The following is a 26,460-nucleotide window of genomic DNA, read 5'->3' on the forward strand; positions in this document are numbered from 1 at the left end:
AGAAGAAGAAGAAGAAGAAGAAGAAGAAGAAGAAGAAGAAGAAGAAGAAGAAGATAATTTATTTATATTTTCCCGCCTCTCCCAGGTATTTAATGTATTTAATAAGGTGTATATACAGAAACCAGTTATTGTAATTAATTTTTTCCTGAACTCCTCCACACCTGATCCCATCCACATGAGCATGGAGTAGATTCATGTGAAAAGGTGGGTCCCTGAATTGCAGGGTGTGAGTCTTACTTCCTGCAGCAGGCTCAGTTTCTCCAGTTCCCACTGGTGATCCAAGATGAGGCTGTCACTACGGGGCCGCCAGCCTGCTAGGTTCTCTTCACCTCGGACATACGCCACAGATGTGTCAAGTACACGCCTTCGTCTCCTTTGCATGCCTGTGTTTGGAAATATTCCAGATATAATTTTTTTATTTACTTATTTACTTGTAGCACTTCAATACCACTTGATATCATAAAATCTATAAATGATTTTCATTATTTAGCTCTGCTCATGCCCAATCTGCATGTTTAATTTATTAATTTTAGATGCACTCCAATTATGGTTGACATGGAAACTAGAGTTTTGATTACAGGGAATCAAGTTGCTAACTGCAAACTGTGGATTCTCTGCCCCTGCAGGAAGATGTCCCACTGCAGATGTTTGTGATTAGGGAATTAAGAGACAATGGAACCATGGTGTTCACTCAAATGAAATCAATTATGTTATAACAGTCAGGCTGACCTTTCCTTTCTCTCCAAATTTTCCTTCCAGTATCTCCTACAGAGCTGTCATAATGGCAAAGCTAATTAGCACTCCATCAGATACCTCTTAAAGTGAAACCAAAGGTAACGAGGAGCTTCTCACCTGGACTGCCAGCATCAGCCACTCTACAAAGGCTCAGCTCATAGACCCCAGTCACACGGTTGCTGCAAAGGTGGGAATGAAAAGTCAGTCCAAGGTGACAGAAGAAATGCTCTTCATAAGAACAAAGGAAATAGCCATGCTGGATTAGGCCAAAGACCAGCATTTCAATGAATGATGGCTGACAAGGAGCCTATGGGAAGCCTACATGCAGGATATGAAAGCAACAGCACTTTCACACTCATTTTCCCCAGCAAAAAGTACTCAGAAACATATGCATCACGTGGTGGTAGAATTGAAAGACATAGCCTGTTAGTATGATCAGTATGGAAATGGATCTTGTAGCACCTTTGAAACTAACTGAAAGAACGTGGTAGCATAAGCTTAAGTCTGTGAGACGGACCTCAGAACAGCAGTTCTTGAACAGAAAAAACTGCAAAGGAAGATTTTAACAAGGAACAGCAGAATGGAATATATCCACAAATGTCAGTCCATCAGCAGTAGGTGAAACAGAGACAATGGTTTCCTGGCACACTACACATATTATAACAATAGTTAACACTTCAGCTTCATGAGGCCTCTCTTGGCTAGTTTATCACATCTCCTTTCTGGTACCCAGCTGGCATCACATTACATTCCAATAACTTCCTCCACCATTCCTATGGTTATCTCACCTTGGTTTTAGGCAACATCTTTCCTCCTGCCTTTGGTGATGAGGTGACTTAATTTGTCATCTCATCACTGTACCTACAAGTTTTGCATTTCTATTGCTATTCACACACACAACCAGCTTATTCACAACTGTAATAGTTTCTTGCAAGGCACTTCACTCCATGCATCTGATGAAGTAAACTTAGGTCTATGAAAGCTTATGTTACCAACTTCTTTCTTTCAGTTAGGGGCTGTGCAGGTGCCTTCAGCTGTGCCAGATTGGAGCTGTGGCCACCGCAGGCTACGGCCCCGAACTGGCCTTTCCAGGGCACAAAAAGGAGATTATCATGCCACTGGAAAGGGCTCAATAGCTGTGGCACCACAGTTTTAAGGTACTCCTTTGGTGTTGCATCATGTGGACACAGCACTAGGGGTGCTGTGACTCCGCACACCTTGCGGAGCAGCATGCAGTGTCAGGTGGAGCTGGGTGTGTGTCATGTGGATGCCATGCCCTGACTCCTCTCCCAGGCCGGCCTTAATGGGCAGTCTGCACAGGGCCTTACTTTCAAAGGTGCTACAAGATCCCTTTACATAAGCATCTTATTCTGGAAGTAATATAGAACCACTGTACTGCCTTAGTTACATGTTAATTGTGTCACTCTAATGTGCTCCATGTGAATTTGCTTTGGAGAAATGTTTGAAACTTCAGCAGGCCTCAAAAGCAGCACCCAAACAATTAATGGGGTCAGTTACAAGGAGCACACAACTTCTCTTTCTGAGGGAAAACATAGTCTATAAATAAGGATGATGATAATAATAGTAATAAAAACAGCAACAACTGAGAGCCAGTGGTAATCATGTGTAGTATTTGGAATAGTAAAGTACTTTATTCCTCCTGATGTTGAACGCACTCAAATACAAACCAAGGGTTCATATGAAAATCAAACAGCTCTTAGCTAAAAATGTGATTTTATTGAAGAATCAATAACCTCTACGGAGATCTTCACACGTATGCTTCCTTTCCAGTAGATCAAAAGTGACATCCTTGTGCTTAACTCTATCCTTCTTTTGCAGAAGGAAAAGCAGGAGCTACATCTTTACCTCTCTGAGGCTCGTAGACTTCCACTTCCAAAAAGATTGCGGATGGATCGAGAAGCAGGGAGTTTGGCATCTCTGGAGTAGAAGACCATGCAGAAATCTTTGGTGATCACAGCTGGCTGGGTGCAGTTCTCCATCTGAAAAGGAAGATACTTACTAGTTTTTAGATGTCACCCTCTCAGGATCCTTTTGACTGTTATTACACAATAAGTTAGTCTCAGATGGTAGTGTGAGTGAAGTAAAAATTTTCCAAAGTAAAATTCTTCCAGAGTAAAATTATGTTCTGCAGCATGTGTCATTGGTATATTTTCAATAACCCATTAATGTTTACACTTCTACTATCTAGAGGGATACAACATAGGGACAATCTGAGAGTGCAAGACAAGCGTACAAAACTGCTACATCTTTTCTTCTCTTATATACATACAGTGGGACTGCAGAATGCTACTGGCTAAATATATTCCCTCCTTATTAAACAAACAGTGGTGGCTTTTTAGCTATTTTTAAATGATCAATTAATCAGTTATCATAATCATAATAATCAGCAGAAGGTTAAGAGGTGACATGCTAGTCATGTTTAAATATTTGAAAGGACATCATATTGAAGAAAAAACAAGCTTGTTTTCTACTGCTCCAGAGATTAGAACATGGAGCAATGGATTCAAACTACAAGAGATTCCACCTAAAAAGTAGGAGGAACTTCCTCACAGTAAGAGCTTTTCGGTAGTGGAACACACTCTCTCGGAGTGTGGTGGTTTTTAAACAGAGGCTGAATGGCCATCTGTCCAGAGTTCTTTGATTGTCTATTCCTGCATGGCAGGGGTTGAAGTGGGTGGCCCTTGTGATCTCTTCTATGATTCTATAAAACCTATCTTCATGTGGCAAATTTATAGGGTGTGATAATAAAGTATTGGTGAACACTTGCCTCAATGTATGCAGAGAGGGTCATGTAGATTTTCTCCCTGTATGGGGTGACGCGATTCAGTAGCAGAGAGTTGTGCATGGAACTATCCCAGGCTGCCTCAAATTGGTAAAATGTCCTGCAGAGAAAAAACAAAATGTTTGTTTAAAAAAACCATACCAACCACCAACCAACAGAACTACGTGAAAAGCATTATATTAGCAGCAGCAATATGCAAACATGCACACACACAGACACCTTTGGGCTGAATGGATGCAGCCATCCTGGAGTGCTCTGGTCAACAACACTTTCCTTGTTTTGAAAAGGCACCAGTGGGAATTCTCAAGGAAACCATTGTGCTATGAATTCTGATATTTTCTATATATAGACAGAGATGATTTTGGATATGCTTAAGCTGTGACAAACAACAAGGTGCCAGAGACAGTGATAGAAGGACAGTTGTACAGACAATTGGCATTCTGCCATCTAGACTCTGCAATAAATAGAGAACAAGTTTCTGGAAATGCTACAGCTACAAGATAGGAAAGCTAGGAAGTTATTTCTTTCAAAATAACTGTAAGCAGTAACAACAATGCCACAGATCTATTGTCCCATACTTATCTTGGGATATAATTTAATGATGCCTACTGATAGTGAACATGGAAAATAGTAGATGAAGCAAGAGTGGAGGGACGCAGAGAGTAATAAAGCATGCTGTTGTTGTTTAAAAAAAGAAATAAAATATCCTCTTTTGATCCAAAAATAATTATTTTCAGATTTTGAATACAGCACTCCAGGGCCATATCTCTTCAGTCAAGTATAGCATATCACAATCTATCTTCCTTCCATTGAAAGGAAGAACTAATTTTTAGCAAGCAAGTTCGGGGGGTGAGGAGGAAATAAAAAGAGTGAGGATGCTCAGTGCTAAAGTCAGTTCCATCTCTTCAGAAGTATTTGGCATTTCACACATTGAATATTACCTGTTTTAGAAGTTTGATATGTCCATAAATGTTTCAGCTACTTCCTTTTGTTGATTATTTTCTACATACAGTCACAGTTGGCCATACTCTAGAGAAATCCATGGGCCAGCCTAAACCCTAAAAAATTGGCTATTTCTCCAATCTCTTATTTATTCACTTCGGAGGAATTTACTGGACTGTTCCACAAATCCATGTACCAGGCATACTTAGCATGATAGGCAAATGTTTTTATCCCTAGGCATATCTTTCCCATAATGTCTTCCTATTTGTCACTGATATTCAAAGCATTTTGCTTTGCAAAACCAGACACATAAAGTATCTGGGTGTACTGGAGAAGAAAACTGTGCATTTGGCCAGGTTTTGTATTAACTAAATAAAAATCAGCGGTATAAAAATCCCCAGTATATTTTCTGACAATGGTTATAGATATAATCCATGTTCAGGCATTCACTTGAACATCTGGAAGGTTAAATGGGTGCTCCCCCCCCCCCCCCGCCCGCTAAAGTTTCCACATAACTGTCAGTGTTGGAGATCTTCACTCACTGAATGCAAAGGTTTGCAGAGAAATCTGCAATCACATTTGACTGAACCCTGCCTAATGAGGATCACAGGAACTCTATAACCCATGTTCACTCAAAGTCAGTTACAAAGCCCTCTACAGACCTTTGCATTCAATGCATGGTGATTTATGATCATGCCAGATGCTTGGGGACATTTGAGGAGCATGGTTGGCATGCATGCGAGTCCATATCCCCATTAATTATTCTACATATTCAGATGAACTTCTGAATAGGGCTTATAATATTACACCACTTCTGAAGTATTGATGTGAAATACTCTCAGTCTAGATTTCACTGTATTTCTCTGCATTCTAGCTGCATTCTTGTCCCATATTTTGTATTATGTTGTACGACTTTATTTTTATTTCTTCCACGGAAATTCACAAACCCATTTCCCATAAGGTATACATTTTTTTCTCACACAGTTTGGGTGCATTTCAGCTATTTGTATTTTTAAAATGCACATGCTTTTGTAAATATCATTTTTCTCTGAAATACACTACAAGTATCAAAATGTGTGAATTTCTGAGGCAATTTGTGCTTTGTCTTGCAGTGTATCTTAGAAGGTGTGAAATGAATACTGTCATAAAGAAATTCTTTCCCAACCCTATTCAGAAATTAGGGTTTCTGTAACAAACATATGAGCCAAAGCCTTGAAAACAGATGACAATTCTGATTATATACAGCAATTTCCCCTCAATGTGGTGTCGTTTGGTCTTGTTTAAGTCCCATCATCCCTAGGCACTATAGCTGGTGCTTAACATAATACAGCATTCGTATACCAACTCACTCCTCTTGTTTCTGAATAGCATTTTCTAACATGATGGCATCCCTTTTGCAGAGTCTTTTTTGGCTCAGCTTTGACATTTTGGATTCACTAAATTAAAGAGCATTTTAGAAACTATATATCAGAAAGTAATCAAAATATCAGGATAATCTCTCATTTCTGTCTGAGCATCCTCACATTTCAAAGCATTTCCACATGGACATTCCACTGTCACAGCTCACCAAACTTGTATCAACCATAGTCAGAAGCCTCTTTTTAAAAACAAAGATGCCAGGCCTCCTTTTGAAAGATTATACATTACAACAGGTCCAGCTCTCATATACAGACATTGGCTCTTGTTCAAGAGGATTTGACTACTGATTGGTGTACAGTTACCATCCCATTCTAAACATCACATGTTCACATCAAGAAATCTGGAGCCATCTTGCAAATACCAAAACCAAAAGAGCTGAGACTAAGCTCACTGAGACACAAGCTAATAGAGGATAGGTTAATTCCAGTAGGAAGAAAGTAAGGAAGGGAAGGTTGTAAAGTAAGTGGGGAGGACACAAGTGAGAAGAGAAAGAGAGAAAAGCAGAAGGGAACAGACCAAGCAAGTGTGTGAGAGAAAAGTGAGAAAGAAATACCTAGTGTCATTTCCAAGTGAAATGCTATAAGTGGAAGGCAACCCAAGACAAACACATGTACATATACACACATACACAAAAAAATTAAAATGTCAGAAAGCATTGTTTATATGGTGTCTTGTGAAAAGCTACCCAGAGAGGCAGCTGCATAGGGTGCATGGGGATTTGAACAGAGTCTAGCTTTAGTTAGTTGTGGATTTGATACAGGTGGATAAGCAAAAGGAAGAAAAGTTAGTTCTCCCTTCACTCTCTTTGGCAGAAAGAATCCAAGTCACCAAATGAAATCCTGCCTGAATGTTCACATCCCGAACCCTCTACTTTCACTTATTAGTAGGCTGTCTTATGTCCATGTCCATCCAAGTTACGTAGGCTTCAATACCCTGCGTTATCAATAGGCTGAAATAGCAAGTGGTTTTTTCCAGTAGAACATAATTTTTGTCAGGATTTTTATTTTGGTATGAAAGGGAGCTACAATGACCTGAGCAAGGTACATTTACATATTCAGTAGCTTTTGGTCAACACCTCAAGAAAAATGCCAAATCAAAATGGAGAGGTGTGTTTTTCAATCCAGGACTCCACAATTTTACACAGTCCAGATATTCATGGGGAATGCCACTAAGCATACCTTACAAATCTAGACATTAAGACTACAGAGTGCTGATGTGAGAGCTTCAGAGTAAGAATTACAATTATGACACTCTTATATGTGCTCTGTGTATTTGCACTGAGAAATCTTAGTGTTCATCCAGCCCCTACTCATACATAAATGCTCTTTAGCTACTGGATTCTTATGTGCTGGGCCCTTCTACAACATCAGAAATATATATTATTAGTACAGTTTCTTTTGTGAACAGCTACTATTATTAACAATTGTAAACATGGAGAAATACATGATCAAGAAATTCCATAAGCAGCAGTTGTACATGTTTCAATAGACAACGTAGCTAATACATCATTTTGCTGATCAGGTGGCAGGGAGATCCTGGGATCTAGTCCAGAAGGTGCACTCAGAGATCCAGGTCAGTTCATTAGTAAAAAGCATGGCTGAAAGATTTTGCAGTTGGTCCTTAACATAACACATTTTCACGAAGTTATTCAAACAAAGCCAGTCTGAGTTAATCACATAAAGCTATAATGGTGAATCAGGCTGCATGCACTGAACACAAAGCAATGAGTTTGAATCTGTGCATTCATTTCTTGTCTTATCCTAGAAACTTTGCCTTTTCTTTTTCAATAAAACATTTTGTTATCCTAGGTTAGTAAATCACAAAGTGTATTGTTATGGTAGTTACCCATGAGAGGCTTCGTAATCCCAGACTGATAAGAAAACATGCAGCCTAAGACATTCAGTATTAATGCATGCAACATCTAGAAGTAAATCCCACTGAGCTCAATAAGATTTACCTTCTCATTAAATGTGTATTTCAATTTAAGAGTGATGCACTAGGGCTGATTATTATGGCAGTGCAGGAGGGCTGCTGTTTCTGCTCAGTCCTGTGATGCATTTAAAATGTTTGAAATGGGAGACCACTCTTCAATGAGCCCCTCTTTATCAGTTAATATGTTTTCTCTCCAGCATTGTTGCCAATAGCTGATCCTCTTCCTCATCATTGCTGCTCTCTGCTTGCTTGTCAGAGAGCCAGTCTGCAAGCATGCAGTGGCATCTGCTATGCATTCTTCATGGTATTGGTATCAGACCAGAGCAACAGATGGGTGAACAAGGTGGGAAGGTTGAAGAGGAAGCAGGCCTCCTGCTTGGCCCTGGCTGCAGCACTAGCATGGAAAGCATCTAGAACTTTGAAAATCCTTTGGCTAGTAAAGACACTTTCTCAAGCTCTGGCAATAACCACATAATCTGTTTATACCCAGGTGGTTTCCTGTTTCAAACTTAAGCATGTGAAGTGGCAATCTTACTGCACAGTTAATGCTAGACTCAGTACTTGGTCACTAAACTGTATTTCAGTTGTGATAAGCTGATTTCAAAATGGCTGCATCATTTTATCCCAACGTCAGTGTGTCCTGATCAACAAAGTGGAGCAAGCAAGGGGCACCATGCAGAGCCACCACAGCAAGATGAGGAATTGTAAGCGCAATAAATAAATCCAAATGTCTCCGGAAAATGAGGAGAGCTCGCAAATCACATTATATCATTAAAAGTCAAATAGATCTGGGGGCTGGAATTTTAGGATCTCCATCCTAACATCAAGCATGTACAACACCTGTCTGTCCCATTCATCCTTCAAGGGTAATTCTACCTGTGATTACTTCATATAATAATCTAAAATGGAACATGGTTTCAGTATGCTATCTTGAGTTTGCAACAGAAATCCAATTGAAAAATTAGGCTTAAAATTGCTCGAACAGAAAATAAGCTCTTGAACACTGACAGAAATTCAGAGGCCACAAATTAACTATTATTTATACTTATTGATACATTTATATGTATGCTCTTGTTGCTGTGAGCCTTCAAGTCATTTCTGACTTTTGGCAACTCTATTATAAGGCTTTCTTTGGTGGAGGGTAATTACAGGGAGGGCTGCCATTGCCTTCCTCTGAGAATGAGAGTGTGACCCATATGGATGTCTACTTATAACACATATTCTCCTCTCTCAAGTCTCTATAGCAAGCTAATTATGTTTGATGGTTCCCACACAGAGAGCACTGAAATATCTGATAGTCACATAAGAAGCTGGTGAAGAATATAATTTGGAAATGTGAAAGAAAAAGCCTGAAGAATAATTAGATTCTGGATATCAGCAGTGTTTAGCTTTCTGAGTCCTGGAAGTGCTATAGATCTCTGGCTCTGATGGTTACCTCACCTGCACTTCCTCTTTCTAAAACTAATGTGGTGGGCTCAGGATTCCAAGCAGTTATTTCTGATGACCACAAATCCCAGACCCCCATAGCCAGCATTGTCACTTTAGGGAGTTGTAGATCAAGAAAGTAACTATTCCAAATTGTCCCCACCTCCCATTAAATCTGGCTGATGAAGAAAATGTTTTCAAAACTGGTACCAAGATTTCCTTGCAATTGTTAGGTTAAAGAAGTATTACCATAATATAAATGCTGGCATTTTGATATATAACATATACCTTATACAGCTGGTACATCTACCAAAATGCTTTCATAGCAGTCGTTAGAGGCCCAAATTACAGGATATATAGCAAAGAATATATATGGAGCCTCCAACCTGAACTGAGACCACTACTCCCAACAAGGAAAAATTTAAATCATGTCTCCTCAGCCACTCATTTTTCAAAATTCCCTTTTCCCATGCATGGGCTAAAACTGGGGGCAGGGTGCTCCATTAGCTCATGTCTTATTAGAGACAGAAAGTAAGAGCAGAGTTTGATTTCAAGAGCAAACATATGGGACAGGTGTATTAGACCTTCCCTTAACTGTGTCTCACTTGTCAACAGTCTGTCCCTGAAAGTGATTTCTCTCCACCATCCACCCAGATTAACTTCCAGTATCAGAGCCTGGCTGAGAGAGAGCTTGGCATTTCTCAGCTATCTGCTCCTTCTGCTATTTAGACTCTTTCACCTCAGCTCTGCTGTTACTCTTGCTTATGTCTTAGATGCTTCCAAATATTACTGTTTTGGTGTTCTGGAAGTGCTGTTATTCTCTGGGCAAAATTGTTTGAACAGTGACTCACAGCAATGAACTAGAGATAGAAACCCCCATTTGTTTTAGTCTTGTGGAATAAAAAGACAACTTAAAAATATGTTTCCTTGATGTGAACCATATCAAAATACAGGCTTGAGGTATGGATGGGTTAGTCTCGGGGGGGGGGGGATGCACATATTTGAGAGTGGGCTTTATACATCTCTGTAAAATGTAGAGTGATGAAAATGAGAAAACTGTTTCTTTCTTACAGCAGAGGTGAGGTAGCAAAGCACTAGCTGGGTTGCTTTGTCATTTGATCATCAGCTTGTCCTTTTGAGCTTGCTATATGTGGGGGGCAAGTGCTTAGGTTCCCAAAGGGAAAAAGACAAAGGAATTTGATACAAATTATATTTTGCACTAATTGAAGAAACTGTGATTAAACATACTGGAGCTGATGAATGAGATTACGTGTGAAAGGAGTCCTAGTAGACCACAAGTTGAACATGAGTCAACAGTGCAATGCGGCAGCTAAAAAGGTCAATGTGATTGTAGGCAATAGAAGTATAGTGTCTAGATCAACGGAAGTAACAGTGCCACTGTATTCTGCTTTGGTCAGGCCTGACCTGGAATACTGTGTCCAGTTCTGGGCATCACAGTTCAAAAGGATGTTGAGAAACTGGAGCGTGTCCAAATGAGGACCACCAAAATGGTGAAGGGTCTGGAAACCATGTCCTATGAGGAACGCCTTAGGGTGCTGGGGATGTTTAGCCTGGGGAAAACTCGGTTAAGATGTGATATGATAGCCCTGTTTAAATATTTGAAGGGGTGTCATACTGAGGAGGGAGCAAGCTTGTTTTCTGCTGCTCCAAAGAACAATACTTGGAGCAATGGATGCAACAGAAAAAGAGATTCCACCTCAACATTAGGAGAAACTTCCTGACAGTAAGGGCTGTTCGACAGTAGAACACATTCCCTCAGAGTGTGGTGGAGTCTCCTTCTTTGGAAGTATATAAACAGAGGCTGGATGGCCATCTGTCACAGGGGGTGCTTTGTGTGTTCCTGCATGGCAGAATGGGGTTGAATTAGATGGCCCTTGGGATCTCTTCCAAATCTATGATTCTATCTCCAAGGGAAATGGAGCATCCTATGATACCATCTTGACATGCTGAGGCACCCAGTAGCCACTAGACCCAATGGTGAGATTTCTTCATATCCCAAACTGGGATGACATATCATATCTCTGAATGAGTACTTGCAAAAGCAAATAAATAAATAAATAAATAAATAAATAAATAAGGTACAGTGACTGCATGAAGTCTAGCACCAAAGGGCTCAACAAACTAGACACATGCAAGTAATAAACCACATATTACTTCATTCTAGCACCATTATATAGCATCTTCAGCCTTAAAAATGCCAACCATATTTGGGAGACATTTTCTGATATGACTTGTTCTCATGATCTTGGCCACCCCTGCTAGCCTCTCCATCCGTGATTTTATTTTACACAAAAATGTGTTTTTGTTTGTTTGTTTTTGCCTCAAGGTGCTCCCTATTGGGTGTGGGAGCAATCCGTTGTGATTTCTGAGTCCTTTGGGCTGTTTGGGGGCCAAGAGAGGCATTTTTCAAACGGGAAACTAACCTAAAGTCAACAGTGCAGAATGGGTTTGTGATGCTGCTGATGGAATTGTTATTTCCCTTCTTCCTACTACCATTTGCCCCAGCACTATTTTGTCACAAAGTTGGATGGGGATTGTGGAAGCAGTAGCCCAATGGATCTGGGGGGGAGGGGTTCATCAGTGTGGGACTGCAGGGAAAGCCACTATAGTGTAATCTCCTCACTTATGCAATTTAATGAACTCTAATCAGTCATTCCACCCTAAAGCTCAACTTGTCTAGTTAACAATAGCTTCAACATTCATGTAGTGATTTGCTATAATTTTATCTGGGACAAATTAGACACTAAAGGTACATTCCCTACAATTAATCTGTTTCCCCTTCAGTAACATGACTTCCTCAGCTATCCATGCTTCAACAATCAGGCTTACAAATTAAGCCTATGTTTACTTTCTAACAACAATCACAAAACAACAAAGCACAGTAAATGTAAGATACACGTGTGAAGAAAAACACATGTTATGACAAACAAAGGCGTTTGTGCTAAATGTATCATCTAGTTTAAAATATTCTAACGGTTAATCTTTCCGCTTCTTCCTATGTTGCTGCTTATTTGACCCTTGCGTTTGTGGAGCTGCCTCTGACTGGATCAACAATCCTTCACTAACCCATTTGAAGAAGCTGTCATCACAAGACAACTCCTTCCCAGACAACCTGTGAAATCTGTATCTTTTCCTGTTTGTCTTTCACACACTTTCCCATACTCCCATCACACTCAGCCCAGCTTGTCATGCAGACTGCATCAGCTTACAGATCTCTAAAAGTGCCTTTGTGCCAGTGCTGGCTGCAGGGGATGAGTTTTCAGCATGGCCAAGAGCCGAGAGGGGGCCAGCATGTTTTGGGGATACGTAAAAAAATAATAGTACGGCAGTAGCAATACAGAAAGAAAACCCAGCCAACAAAAGAAAACAAAAGTTTATGAGAAAGCACATGTGAGAAGGAGAAATAAAAGACAATGCTATTTTTAAAAAGAAAGAAAGGAAAGAAACCCAAACAGAAAAACCCAAGTAACAAAATGGAACAAAAGGAAGCCCAACAATGCATAAGAAGACAGAAAGAAGCCAGTGTATTTGGGCAGGTGGAAGGAAGCTCAGTGTGTAGCATTGTTAGCCACAATGCTGACTTGGGTGGGAGTGAGGGTGAACTAAGGAGCAGGTACAGAAAAATAAATGGGGAAGGGAACAAATAATACCTAGGCATATCCGAATCAAGAAACTGCCTGCAAAAACACAAACAATCACATGGTTAGTGTGGTCCAAATGGGTGGCGGCAGCAGCAGTAGCAACGGCAGTAGCAGTAGCAGCAGTTCCACATTGCAGCTCTTCAAAAGCCCAAACCCTACAAACAGCACCTTTCTGTTCTCCAGCAGGCCACACAAAGCTGCAGAAGAAAACTGCTAAGTTCTGAAATCATTCAGATAAAGGTACAAAGACACGGGTGTGTGAATGAGCCATCTGGCACCGAAAGCAACTGCCATGTCACAGGTAGCATATTGATTCTGGACTGGGAAGACAGGAGTTCAGCTCTCTGCTCAGTCAGTAAAGCTCCCTGGGTAGATATATCATTATTTTGAAAGACTAGCCTAACAGAAGGACTGTCCTCTAGGTTGTGTAAATATTCACTTCATTCTCACAAGAATGAATAATTTTGAAAAATTTATTTCTACAGTCCCAAATTATGAGACTTTCTATTCAATATTAAAGGGTTTTTGCTTCTTTTTCATCTTGGGACTTTTTTGCAAAAACTTTGTGTGTAAAACCCAACATTTTTGCACTGAAAAATGTATTTGCTTAAAATACCCTTTCTTCTGTGAAAGCATATTGATTTTATTTTCCAGTTTGTGTTGAACAAAACCTTTTCAACAAGTCCTCAAATGCAAATAAACAAAAACTAAAACCCTTGTGGCACTGGCAGTTTACCATTTTCTTGACAGTGTATTTTCATGAGTCAAGTAATCCTTCCTTGTCAAGAATGAAAGGAATTGCCTAACAGACTTCAGAAGGCCTAAGTGAGGCACAGATGTCATACTGTTCAATCTGAGGAATTATTAACTCAGAAGTGATGAGCATGTGCTACCACGCATAGGTTCAGGGAGGCTTAATGCCACCACATTAAATAATGTCAGAGTTGTTCTCCTTGTTTATGAGAATTAAGCCCTTTTATTTTTTTCTTGTGCTGGACATCTTGAGTGAACTCAAGATAAACGGGCTGTGACCAAAAGAGGCAGTTGCTTGGTCTTTAGGAACGTAGCTTGATGACACATAATAGCAAAGCTAGGAGCCAAAGCAGCACATTTGCATGGTGGGTTAGGCATATTCCCGCACATAAGCTCTTCTCACTCCTGCATCATCAAGACTCAAAGCAAGCCCCCAAAGCCCATGCAAAATAGAAGGATGGGGCATCTGGAATTTCCCATGGTCTTCCTCAGTTGCTTTAGCAGACTTCCCCTTCATTTTCCTTCTCTTTCTGCCAAATCTGTCAGTCTTTTCTGACAGGTCTGTGGTATCAGCCAACACCTCAGTTTTCATCCATACAGGTAGATAAGCAGAGGACTCATACACCAGGCATAGATATGAAAAATCAAACATGAACGTGTTTGTGTATGTAATTCCTACCCTTCCCGCATTTCCCTGGCAAGTGTCTCATAGCTTGGGATAGAACCTTTTAGTTGTTCTTGATGTTCTGCAGTTTAAAACCTTGGTTTTCAGGATGGATGCTGCTTTGGATGTCATATTTGGCAGAGAATTGTGAATAAAAATGTTATATAGATTTTATAATTTTAAAAAATGGTAATAGCACGTAGCACTTGACATGTCTATACCGCTTCATAGTGAACTAAACACTCTCTAAGAGGTTTACAATGTGTTAGCCGATTGCACCCCAAAAACTGGGTACTCATCTTACTGACCTATGAAAGGATGGAAGGCTGACTCAAGCTGGAGCCTTGTGGGATCGCACTCACAACGTTGTGGCTGCAGTACTAGCATTTAACCACTGCACCACCAGGGCTCCTTACATAAGTAAATAAATATGTACTAAACCAACATTATAATAATCTGCTTGTTGGCTTAAAAAATCATGGTTGTGTCTCCAGCCAAAAGCTGCTCAGCTTTCACAAGAAAGCTGTACAAAGACAACTCACAAGATATGCAGCACAGCAGCCTTCCTCAACCTGGCACCCTCCAGATGTGTTGAACTACAACTCTCATAATCTCTGACAGTATGGCCAATGTACTGTATTTTCTGGCGTATAAGACTACTTTTTAACCCAGGAAAATCTTCTCAAAAGTTGGGGGTCGTCTTATACGCCGGGTGTCATCTGATAGGGCAGGTGCTGAAACATCTGAGCTGGACTGGAGAATCTGCAGTCGCCGTATATGTAACTGAAGGGCAGAGCAAGCTGCAGGCATCTGGGATGCCCAGGGTATGGAAAAAAGAGCCATGTTTGCAACACTGCTCTGATAGTCTTGGAGACAGGGAGGGCTCGGCAGGCAGGGAGAGCTGACCAGTCCAAGCAGGCTTTGTATACAACAAGTTTTCCTGCTAAGTACCTGCATGTCATAAGCATTTGAATTAAAATTACCATATTGAAATCAAATCTGATTTTTTTTTCTTTTGGTGTACGTTGGAAGAGGGGTAGTCTTATACAGCGAGTATATCCCAAACTCTATATTTTAACTGGAAAAGTTGGGGGTCGTCTTATACACCCAGTCGTCTTATACGCCGGAAAATACGGGTACTTGCTGGCTGGGGATCATGCAAGTAGAAGTTCTGCACATCTGGAAGGCATCAGGCTGAGGGAGGGTGCAGCAGAGAGATCTCAAACACCATCCAGAACTGGAATTACCCTATAGTACTGAGCACCAAGACATGGTCTTATTTTATTGGACAAGGTCTACTGCACAACTATGACTATCTCCAGAAGTCAGCTTTCTTCAGTGATCACAGTTCTCTTACAATTGGACAGCATAAAAGAAGCCAGAAACTTGCAAACCAGGTGCTTGCTGTGCTTTCTACTGCCAACAAGCATATTAGCATGATTAGATAGGAGGAATAGGAATAGTTGTGCAAAACCATAAACAAGAGTTTCAAACACCCATGACTGCAGGTGAGTTTGTTCCTGTTCCTGACAAATTTGTTTTTGTTTTGTTTTTGACTTTGCTATTACTATAACTGAAGAAGCTACTATTTGGAGGCGCCTTTATATACATTCCATCTGTTTCACTGTAATCAACAGGAGATTATTATTTGGGGGGGGGGGTGAATGGTGTGGCACTGCTGTACACTAGCTGCCTGCATAGGTTTTGTTTTGTTTTCATTTTATATTTCATCATTTTGGATGGGAGGACTTCTTTGAACTGAATATTAAGAACCACTCAAAAACTGGAAGTTTTAATTCTTTTTCAACACAGCCATCCAACTACACATTGCCTCTGACCCAGGGTGACTCACCTTAGACAGTTCATCTTTTGTTTCAGACTTTCACTGTAGACTTCTTTTCACACTGTATGCACAGCAGACTAACACTTTGCCTTGCCCTGAAATTCATCTGCACTCCTCCCTGTCATAATTTCATAATTTCCCAGCTTACTCATATTGACTTGTGATGAGTGAGCCTTTGCTGGAGATCAGGACAAATGATGTGTGTTAAATATCTGGATGGAGGTGAGTATTGAAAGACGTACTTGGGATGATTCAGTAATAATCAATTACTCTCACAACTATAGGTCACTCTGAGAAGGGAATTACCCTCCCCACAAAAAAAAAGTGCAAACAAGGTTGTGCTATGGTTTCCAGTTGTCTACATGCTTCTCTCCTAACACAGAGGTATTATTCTCCAACATATACTACCAAATTAAGCCCTTCGTTTTATGAATTACAAAGTCACAATTCATTGCCATCTCCTGGACTTGTCCCCCATTGTTTATGTCTTTCATATTACCCAAGCCACATGGAGACTGGGAAGGTGAACAAGCAGAAAAGAGCAGTGGTTTACTAATGGGATATCGCTAAAGCCATGACTAAGTGAATGGGGACAAGAGCCTCTCCAGTTACAATGCAGTGCTAATCCTGGAAGCTACGACATTTGTCACCATGCAGGACAGGACAATCCCTGCATAGCAAAACTGTTTCTCAGATAGTCCTATGCTGCTGACCTGGAAGATGACTTTGGCTTCACAAAGCAAATTATACTAAAGCTTAGTATGCTTTCACAGCAGGGAAAGCTACTAGCCTTTCACTTTTCTCAGATCATAGTTTAAAATGGTCCTTCCTGTGTGTAGAAAAGAGATGTCTGATGGCCTGTTCTAATGTAACTGTGTGATTGTTGCTACTCTGAGCAGTACCCCAATGGCAAATCCAAGAACCCTATGCATATTGGGAGAGGCCATCCCTCGGTATTCAAGCACCTGCTTATCATGTAGAAAGTCTTGAGTTCATGCCATCTCCAGTTAGAAGGGTCAGGTAAGACATAGCCTGGAATCCTGGACTTCTTCTTCCAGTCAGACCAGTCAATACTGGGCTGGATGGCCAAATAGTCTGTCCTGGCAGCTTCCACAGTTTTAATATGGCTCCAGTCTTTTGCATGTTCTGTGGTGAATGTAGTTAATGTGAATGGCCAAAGAGGCTCATGGATCTCAAATGTCAACTATCAGACCGGTAAACCTCTTATCAGTCAAAGTAAGTTGTCATAGAAAATATGTTGAATCCCACTGGCTTTCTCTCTGCTAGATACTCAGCTAGCCTCATCATGGCTTCAGCCCACTGGCTGTGCTGTAGTAATAGGATGGGGTTTCACTAGAAATACCACAGGAAGACCTACAGGGAAACCATGTTTGCCCCAGGTTAGATGAGCACATGCTGGAAAAATGTTTAGTCAGTCTCACCGATCATCTTGAGAAGGACGGATATATCCTGATGACAGAATGTTCAGAGAGAGGATGTTGGGATCAATGAGGGATTCATCTCCTTCTGGGGTGTTTCGGATCCGGCCTGCAGACAGAAAATACCACATGCAATTAATTTTACCACTGTATGTATGTACACATTGCTGCTTCCTTCCCACATGATGAAGTTAAATGTCCCCTCGTTATGTAATAGCTCTCATTATATCTCCTCAATCCCTAAAGTTGAGCCTTAGTGGTGCAGTGGTTAAATGTTGGTACTGCAGCCACAAAGTTGTGAGTTCAGTCCCAGGGCTCCAAGGTTGACTCAGCCTTCCATCCTTCCATAGGTCGGTAAAATGAGTACTGTACCCAGCTTGTTGAGGACAATTAGCTTACAGACTGTAAACTGCTTAGAGAGTGCTGAGTTCACTATTAAGCAGTATAGAAATATAAATGTTATTGCTAAAGTTGATTGGTATTTAGAATCACAGCACCAGTCAACTGTGTGTGTACGTGTGTAGACATCATATTATTTAAATGAGGAGGGTAGCATGTAGGGATGACTCTCTTTACATGTTGCCCTCCTCATCATAATAGTCTCCCAGACAGCTGTGGAACAGTCCAGGTTGAGTATGGATATGACGGGGAGGGCAGCATGTTAGGAAATTAATCTGTGCACTGCCATTTCCATTATAATTGAGCTCGCTATTATAATTGAGCTCTATTCAGCCTGAGCTTGCATTTGCTGGCAGCAACTAGAAATTCAGCAACAGCACTGGTGTTGGCCAGGTGGAAGGCCCCTATGCTTTCAAGGGTAGTGATACTTTAAGGATAATATGCAACCCTAAATTCCACCACACTCCACTAAGATAAAGTTGCACAGCAGATCACACCTCTACATATCACCCTATAACTTTGCGCTACCCATGGAACAAAGAAGCCTAGCATATCACTCTGATTTGACCAACATTTAAAATTTTCTTTCAGAGGCAAAGAGATCCACTTTGACACAGACCTCTAAACCAGAGTTTTAGCTAAAGAGCTGTTGCTCTTCATCACAACAGGCATGCACATCAGTTTGGCTTTCATTGCGCTGCATACCACTGTAAGACCCAGGCAGCCAGAGTAGGCTCTGTGTACCTGAATTGGAAGCCAATACAATATTGCTGCATCAAAACCAACAGAAGTGTCCATTTTCCTGTTTTTTTTTGGCTCTTTGTATATAGCATTTGTATCCACAAGCCTCTCTGAAATCAATGACTTTGTTTAGGAATATGGGGCTGCTCAGTTGAGACAACTGTTTGACCTCAGACTGGCAAGAAAAGGCAAAAACAAATTTTGCTTACCCACAACTAGCTCCCGCACTTCCTTCCAGCGGATGTGGCTACCTGTCTCATGCACCAAGGTCACTGTGATCCTCCTCTGGATACCCTGCCAGCCAATATGCCCAAAGAGAAAGGAGATACTGTAGTGGATAAAAGTTCTGTGAGCAGGCAATGGGTAGCACTGAGCAAAACTTTTGCTCTTTTCAAAAAGACATATAAGCAGTCAGGGCAAAAAACCATTGGTCAAAAGAAAGAGAAAGAGATGGATCCCACTACAGATTAGCTCTTTCAAACAGGATCTTATAGGAGGAGTGCATTCCATATAGTGCACTTTTCCTCAGCAAATGCTTTGCCAAAACAGGTTGTGTGTGTGTGTGATTTTATTACAGAATATCACCTTTAACAGGACTGCTGTGAAGGAGGCAATCAGCAGTGCAGAGCTCAGCAGAATTCTCTTACCTTCTCTCTTGACAAAGCATAGTTAATGAGAAAAGCAATATTATTGTGTTTTATTTATTAATTGTATTGGTGGCTTGTCTTCTTGCAGGAATTGTACTGGCACAGCATCATGGGGTTAAAAACTGACTCTCTCAAAATTCAGACTAATACTAGGGGTGGATCTGATAGGCATGGAAGGGCAGGCCAGAAAATACCTGGTGCAGCAAGAAGGTTCCGTGGCAGGGCATTCCTCCCCGGTGATCCACAACAGCAGGAATATAGCTGGAAAATAAATGCCAGTGAGACAGGACAGCAAATATCCAAACTTCAGAGCCCCAGAAACAAGGTATGTGCAACTGTTGTCATCACTGTCTGTATTGTCTACAGAAGCACACTAAGGGAATTTTTGCCATTAAGCCAGCTTGGCACTGTCCTTGCATCAAAAATGCAACCATCTTGTGTTATTCTCATTTGGCTCTGAGTCATAACCCCTCCAAAGGGCCCACACTGCAGAAGGGGTTGATTTGCTGCCAAGTCCTTTCCTAACTCTCTCTCTCTCCATGGCTTCTTGAACAGTTTTAGTACAAGGTTTCTCATAGTATTCCATCCTATGCTTCCAAGATGCAAGGTCTCTCACACATCTCTTTATTTATAGATAAAAAATCCATTCTGCATATATTAGTCCCAGACAAAGAGTGCATGAGGATATCCAACTGTATTACTAGTGACCCACTAAGGGAGCATATTTATGTTCCTTCCTGAAAAGGCACCCCGACTATTCTCAACTTTTACCCCAGCATGATTTTTGTATTCACATTCCTTATCCCAAATTCTCTGTACAATCCTATATGAATATGTGTCTTGTTTCTGTCTTGTAGTTGTGAGCTGCATAGTTGTGCAAGAGGCAATTGGAAAGCTAAAACTGCATTTGCCTGGGAAGAATTGTGTCCATTATCGATACACATCTGTAGGATTTTCCTTGCTTGTTAGTGGTAAGGAGCTGCCCTACTTTGGAACTAACCACCTTAACTTTTTGTGGAATGTGAGACATTGCAGCACTCTTCCTATTCCATTACTTTGCAACTTCCCATCCTCTGAATAGATTTTGCAGCCCACCTACATCATGAAATTTAATGTACTTGCTTTGTCAACAAATAGAAACAAGATGAGTTGTGGATTCTCAATAACTGATTATACGCTTCACATGCAAACAGTCCCAGGTTTGGTACATTGAGTCTGCAGATAGGGGTGGAAAAGATTTCTGCCTGAAATCCCAGACAGCCAGTGCCAGTCAGTGGGGTCTGGCCAACTGCAGAAGTTTCAGAAGCCAATGTTCTTCCCAAAACCTTCTGGGGTCCACAAAATTGCAAACAAAGCCAAAACAAAGTTCAGACAAAAATATGGATATGGCTAGATGTTTACTTCTGTTTTCAAAAAATGAGTGCTTTCTGACATCAAAAAGTGGGTGGGGTAGCCAGACGGTACAGTGCTATGGCCTATTTAATAGTATATTTATTTTAAAAAAGTATATCCAAGATCTCTGAGTAGTGTACCAAAAAAAAAAAAAAGAAAAGAAAAAGGAAAAAGAATCCAGGACCATTTAAAACAATAATAATTTTAAAAGCTTAAAATATATTAAATCATGTATCACTTAAAACAGGATAATTTAAAACCAGTGAAAAGTTGAATAACTCTTGGAGGTTTCTAGGACAGGCAACACATCCTTTGTTTTAGACTCAGAGAAGACAGTCAGGAGAGTCTGGAGGATCTGAGAGCCACAAAAATAGCCCTGGGCCTGCACTTTATCCACCCCTGATGCAGACACTACTGAGGCAGATGAAGCAACAGTTTGACTCAGTATAACAGAGCTACACAACAGAGCACTGAAAAATTACTTTTTTTGTAATGCAGCTTCTAGCTAGCATAGTCACTGTCATTTTCCAACCTTAACTCCATAGAAAGACAAAAGATAGCTTGTAAATGAGCTCACTTGAGACAGATGCAATCTACAGTATCTGCAAATGCTCATCTAATGGCTCTCCATTTTAAACTGACAGAAATTCCTCTCATTGGTATATATAGGCCTGTTACAGACAGGCCAAAATAAAGCTGCTTCGAGTCACTTTGGAGTATAGTATTTCATTCAATGAGGCTGCATCCCAAGAGTCCCAAAAGCTGCACCAAAGCCATGCACCAGTTCTAAGGACTGGAGTGCAGCTTTGGTGCGGCTTTTGGACTCTTAGGACACATGCATCATTGAAATACCATACCTCCAAAGTGACTCGAAGCAGCTTTATTTTGGCCTGTCTGTAACAGGCCTTAGTTATGAGAAATTGGTATATTTAGTTATGAGAAAAATATTTTAATTCTTTTTGGCTCTGGTGATCATAGCTCTTAGAATAGAAACTAAGATCTGCCCCTACCCACCCCTCCATCAGCTGCAAGGGCCACTTACTCGCCATTGGCCTCCAGCTCACAGATCTCAAAGAAGACCATCAAATCATACTTGCACTGGCAGGGGCCAATGCTAGGTCTTGTCATGGCACTCAGTTTGGTTGCAGGCACTGCAAAGAAGAGATATTGCAATTATAGGGCAATGATAGAGGCAACGAAAAAGCTATTTATCTACTATAAGTTTGGGATTTGAATTAACTCCATCACACAGAAAGGGATAGGACAGCAAAACCCACCTGCTGTGACTGTCTAAGGATCAAACTGCACCCTGCATTCAATGTGTCAGTAACAGTTAAAAGAGCTATCTTTTTCATGGAATTTTCATGATATATTCTGTGTATTTTGGTTGTCCCAACAAGAGTATCAACACATGATGGTTTCGTTGTTGTTTTTGTTTTCTGACCAACACTGCTACTCTTGAAATGTTTTCTAAAGAGATTGGTTGTGCCAGAGCCTTGGAGTCTGTAGAAATCAGCCTGATTAAGGCAGGTCGAGAGAGATGTCCCTTGATCCACAGTATATGTCCCTTAATTTTGAAACCCAGAGTCTTTCACATTCTAAAGATGTGTGAGTTCTTATAATATAGTTCCTTGGGTTTTGCTGGGCTTTGCTGGTTGTTCTCACCTCTGCCTCCACTCATTCTATTCTTTTGTAGGGCATGAGGCATGGTTTGCTCAGGTTGTCTTATGGCATGGTGGTCAAATTTTATGTTCTCTGATATTTTAAAAATGTTTTAGAGTCACAGAAGTATATTTCACTGGCACACTACAGTTTTATAACTCTTTTAAAGGTTTTAAAAGAAAAGAGGAGAAGAGAAGGGTACATATTGTTCTGGTATGTATTAGAATTAAAAATAAACCCATCAAAGGTTGGGAATAAAATGTGCCAAGAATTGCCAGAAAATAGCCCAGAACAACAGAAATGTCATTTGGATGTCATACCTCTCTTGCTCATATTATTCTTTAAGATTCTGTGCATGATGCTGACCACTATACATTTCCAAAACAATAGGAGCCTTACTGCATTACAAAAGACAGCAAGACAGAAGAAGCTTCTACTTACCTCCCTGCATGATATTGCAGCACTTCTATTCTCCTTCCAGAGGGAGATGTTTGTAAAAGTGTGCCTTTTTCCAAATGGGTTTTTCCAGTGAGACAAAAGACATGCATTTATGACCATCTGCCCCAGGAATAGAACAGAAGTGCTTCAAGGGCATGTGGAGAGTTAAACAGAAAGCCACCGCCCTGTTGCTGCATCTCAGCTTACTTTTATAATGTCACAAGGTTCTAGGAAAAAAGTGACAAAGAATGTAAGAGATGAACAGATAATGAATAACCTTCACTGCATTCCTCAGGCTACACTGATGACCAGCACAAATAACACACAGTAGAAGGTAGCAGGAAAAACACACAGTAGGCACAGCATATAGCATAGTGGAAGGTCCATGGACTCAGGGATCAGTCATTCCTCACAAGTACTGGGAACTGATTGAAGCCTTCATACAGACATAGAGCTTTATCGCACTGCGTTCCTTCCGTTCCTTCTGTTCCGTTCTGAGCACGGAACGGAAGGAGTAGGGATGAGTGCGAAACGAGTGGGGGACGGATTTTACCGCACGCACCCGTCCCTCATTCGTTCCGTTCCCCCTCTCTTCCATTCTTAATCCGTTCCAGAGGGGGAAATTTTTGAGAACTGTTCTGAACAGTTCTCAAAAAGCATTCCCTCTGGAATGGAATGGGCAGGGAAGAGAGGGGGAACGGAACGAGTGAGGGACGGGTGTGTGCAGTAAAATCCGTCCCCCACTCGTTTCCGTTTCCTGCCAGGCCGGGCCGAGAACCCGGTGCGATAAAGTTCTGAATGTGGGTACAACAAGCAAAGCAATGCTGTTCTGAGATAGAATGGCATGTTGTGCCAGTTCTAGGCCTCTCAGGTCCAGTCTGGTTTCCAAGGAACTCTCTCCCAAGGCAAGAACCCTGAGTCTGGGTCTTTCCACAGCTTTATCCAGAGGACCAACCAGGCTTCTGTGCCTTTCTCACAACACAGGTCACAGTGGGCATGGATACTGCAGGGTTTGGTTCCTTCCCCTCTTTTATCAGGAAGGAGGAGGCAGTGTTGGCAGCTGACAACATGTGCCCAGAAAATGCTTCCAGGAGTTGGCTAGCAAGCATGTGGGGTACCAGACCCTTCAATTTCTGAAGAGCTTCCTCATGTTCTTCACATGTGGCAGGGAGAGACAAACAAGGTGCAAGACAAAATGAAACAATTTTGCCTGGATACATGAAGCCAAAGCAAGATGCACAAAAGAAACAAGTAACTTATCCAGTATCTAAAAATATTGCCCCGCTTCCTATGAACTAAAAGATTGTATGCTGTTCAAATACACAATATTCAAAAGAGACCAGCCAAGCTTTTATAATTCTCAGCAGAAAATGAGTCTGGTGACTAGAGAGGAAGATGCAATAGAGAAGTCCATGCTAAATCCCCCCCCCCCCCAAAAAAAAACCCTTGGGTGTACTTGGGTAAGCAAGCCAGAATCTCAGGTAACTGAAATGGACAATCCTGTCCCGCTTGCTTCACAAAGGATTGAGGCAGCTTTTGGACTGCCTCATTCACTGAATGTTGTGGGAGAGAGGGATTCAGTGATGATTTTGTTTATATGCCTGTTTATTTACATTAGTATCAGTATTCCACCTTTCTCCCAAAATTAGGACTCAAGGTGACTTACAATTTAAAAGTATAATACAGCTAAAATATCAAAAAGTTAATATTAAAATGGAATTAAATCATTCATAGTATTAAAACAATTTAGACCAATACTTAAAAGAAAAAAAGCAATCGAAAAGATAAAAAATAATTTTAAATGGTTCAGTTTTAAACACTTAACTGGTTCTTTAAAAACTTTCTGTTTTAAAAGCTTGTTGAGATAAAATGGATTTTGGTAGCTGACAGAAAGACAGCAAGAAATAGTTATTCTGGCCTTTCCACTGACCATGCCTATCTATATGTGTGTGTGTGTGCGCGCGTGCGCACACCCTCATGCACAGGCACATATGCATGTATAACTGTAATATTTGTAATTTAATAAATAAATAAGTTGCAAAAAAAGTGTGTGTCCTAGATTGTAAGTGTGCAGTAGGTAATATCTTATTATCACTGAACTTTTGTAAGACAGGCTAGAACCCATTTTGCCTGAATAGTGGGGTAAACAGGTTTTAAGTCATTCATAGATAGGTAAGACAGACAAAAAGGCAGACAAATGTAATAAGGATCTTTCCTCACTGCTAGTGATGTTATGAGGTATCCAAGACATCACTGCAACCTCTTGTAATCATATCAAAACATAGGGGATAATTCCAGCACTGATTCTGTGCTAGGAAATGAAGTACATTATGAAATGTGTGAAATAGGCTATGTGAAATGTGTCACATGGCTTTAAAGTTGTTTTTAGCATGTATTTTATTGTTGTTAGGTGTCTCAATCATCTTTTTGTGGCAGAAAGGCAAGATGTAATAAAATGAAATTATACTGCTATATGATTTTATTTATTGTTTGTTAAAGTAATTCAAAACAGCCCTTTAATAATGGATATCAGAGTGTATACAAAACGCATAGAAAGACCAAACAAGTCAGGAATACAAAACAATAACACACTTAAAAAATCACAATAAAAACGAAACAATGGCTTACTAACATGCAAGGAAAAGAATCTTTAAACCTGGAAAGCAGCTATCTTTAACATGTTTAAATGGATGGGCAAATATCAATAACGCTTAGAGTCCAGAAACACAAATACCACTTACACAAGTGTACCTTGATTCATCATTGGCTATCATACTACTGCAAATTGCTATTTACTATGTTACATTTGTATTATGCATTTCTTTCAATTATGTTTAATTAGTATACTATGTGTAACCCACTAAGAGATACCATTGCATCAAGCAGTTTCTAATTCCTACATTTCCATAAAGACTAAATGAAGAGGAATCTCTCTCCTACCTGGTTTAGATAATGGCATGACCCGAGGAAAATGGCGCCGGGATGGTCTCAGGGGGCTGTAAAGACAAAGGAAAAAATTAAATGAGGAGAGCCCAGTGAAGAAAAATTTATTCCTGTAGGCCCAAAGTAAGGGACTCTAACAGGAGATTGTGCTTGGGGTAGGACTTGAACATGGGACCACAGGAAACAAACACTGCTTGCAACACTTCACTTACCCAAGAAATTCAAACTATAACAAAGATAATAATAATAATAATAATAATAGCTTTATTTTTAGCCCGCCTTTCCTGGGATCAAGGTGGGTCACAACAGCCAAAAACACAATACAATCAATATACAACAAAATTAAAATACAGAAAATACAAAATCTTGCAACATCTTACAACAGTTAAAATCCAGCTAAAAAGTTTTCCAACTAGCACAAAATTGCAAAAACAATGAGGAGAGAGAAGGGGGCAACATGGAATGTTAGGGGTAAGCCTGCTGGAACAAAAAAGTTTTAAGCCCCTTTTTGAAGTGTTCCAGGGAGGTGGCCGAGCGGAGCTCGTCCGGAAGAGAGTTCCAAAGGATGGGGCCCGAGATAGAAAAGGCCCTCTGAGTGGTGGTAGAATATCTTGCCTCTGG

The 26,460-nt window shown here is 40.6% G+C and overlaps 1 protein-coding gene across 15 annotated transcripts in view; it reads right to left on the bottom strand.

The window, feature by feature from the left end:
- KIF1A (kinesin family member 1A) overlaps window positions 1–26,460 on the bottom strand; it is a 160,781-nt gene that overhangs the window by 13,609 nt on the left and 120,712 nt on the right. For 5 of the 15 annotated variants that reach the window (XM_042460689.1, XM_042460686.1, XM_042460685.1 and 2 more), the window contains 11 exons: window positions 25,837–25,892; window positions 21,839–21,947; window positions 19,599–19,665; window positions 18,967–19,051; window positions 17,621–17,726; window positions 12,928–12,954; window positions 6,453–6,476; window positions 3,524–3,638; window positions 2,602–2,735; window positions 853–914; window positions 238–383 (listed from right to left, as the gene is read on the bottom strand). In XM_042460689.1, coding sequence (XP_042316623.1) covers window positions 238–383; window positions 853–914; window positions 2,602–2,735; window positions 3,524–3,638; window positions 6,453–6,476; window positions 12,928–12,954; window positions 17,621–17,726; window positions 18,967–19,051; window positions 19,599–19,665; window positions 21,839–21,947; window positions 25,837–25,892 — 931 coding nt within the window. The remainder of the gene's footprint in view (window positions 1–237; window positions 384–852; window positions 915–2,601; window positions 2,736–3,523; window positions 3,639–6,452; window positions 6,477–12,927; window positions 12,955–17,620; window positions 17,727–18,966; window positions 19,052–19,598; window positions 19,666–21,838; window positions 21,948–25,836; window positions 25,893–26,460) is intronic. The other 10 variants (XM_042460694.1, XM_042460690.1, XM_042460684.1 and 7 more) reach the window with 3 other exon arrangements.

Source organism: Sceloporus undulatus, chromosome 3 (assembly GCF_019175285.1).
Source record: "Sceloporus undulatus isolate JIND9_A2432 ecotype Alabama chromosome 3, SceUnd_v1.1, whole genome shotgun sequence".
Lineage (NCBI taxonomy): Eukaryota > Metazoa > Chordata > Lepidosauria > Squamata > Phrynosomatidae > Sceloporus > Sceloporus undulatus.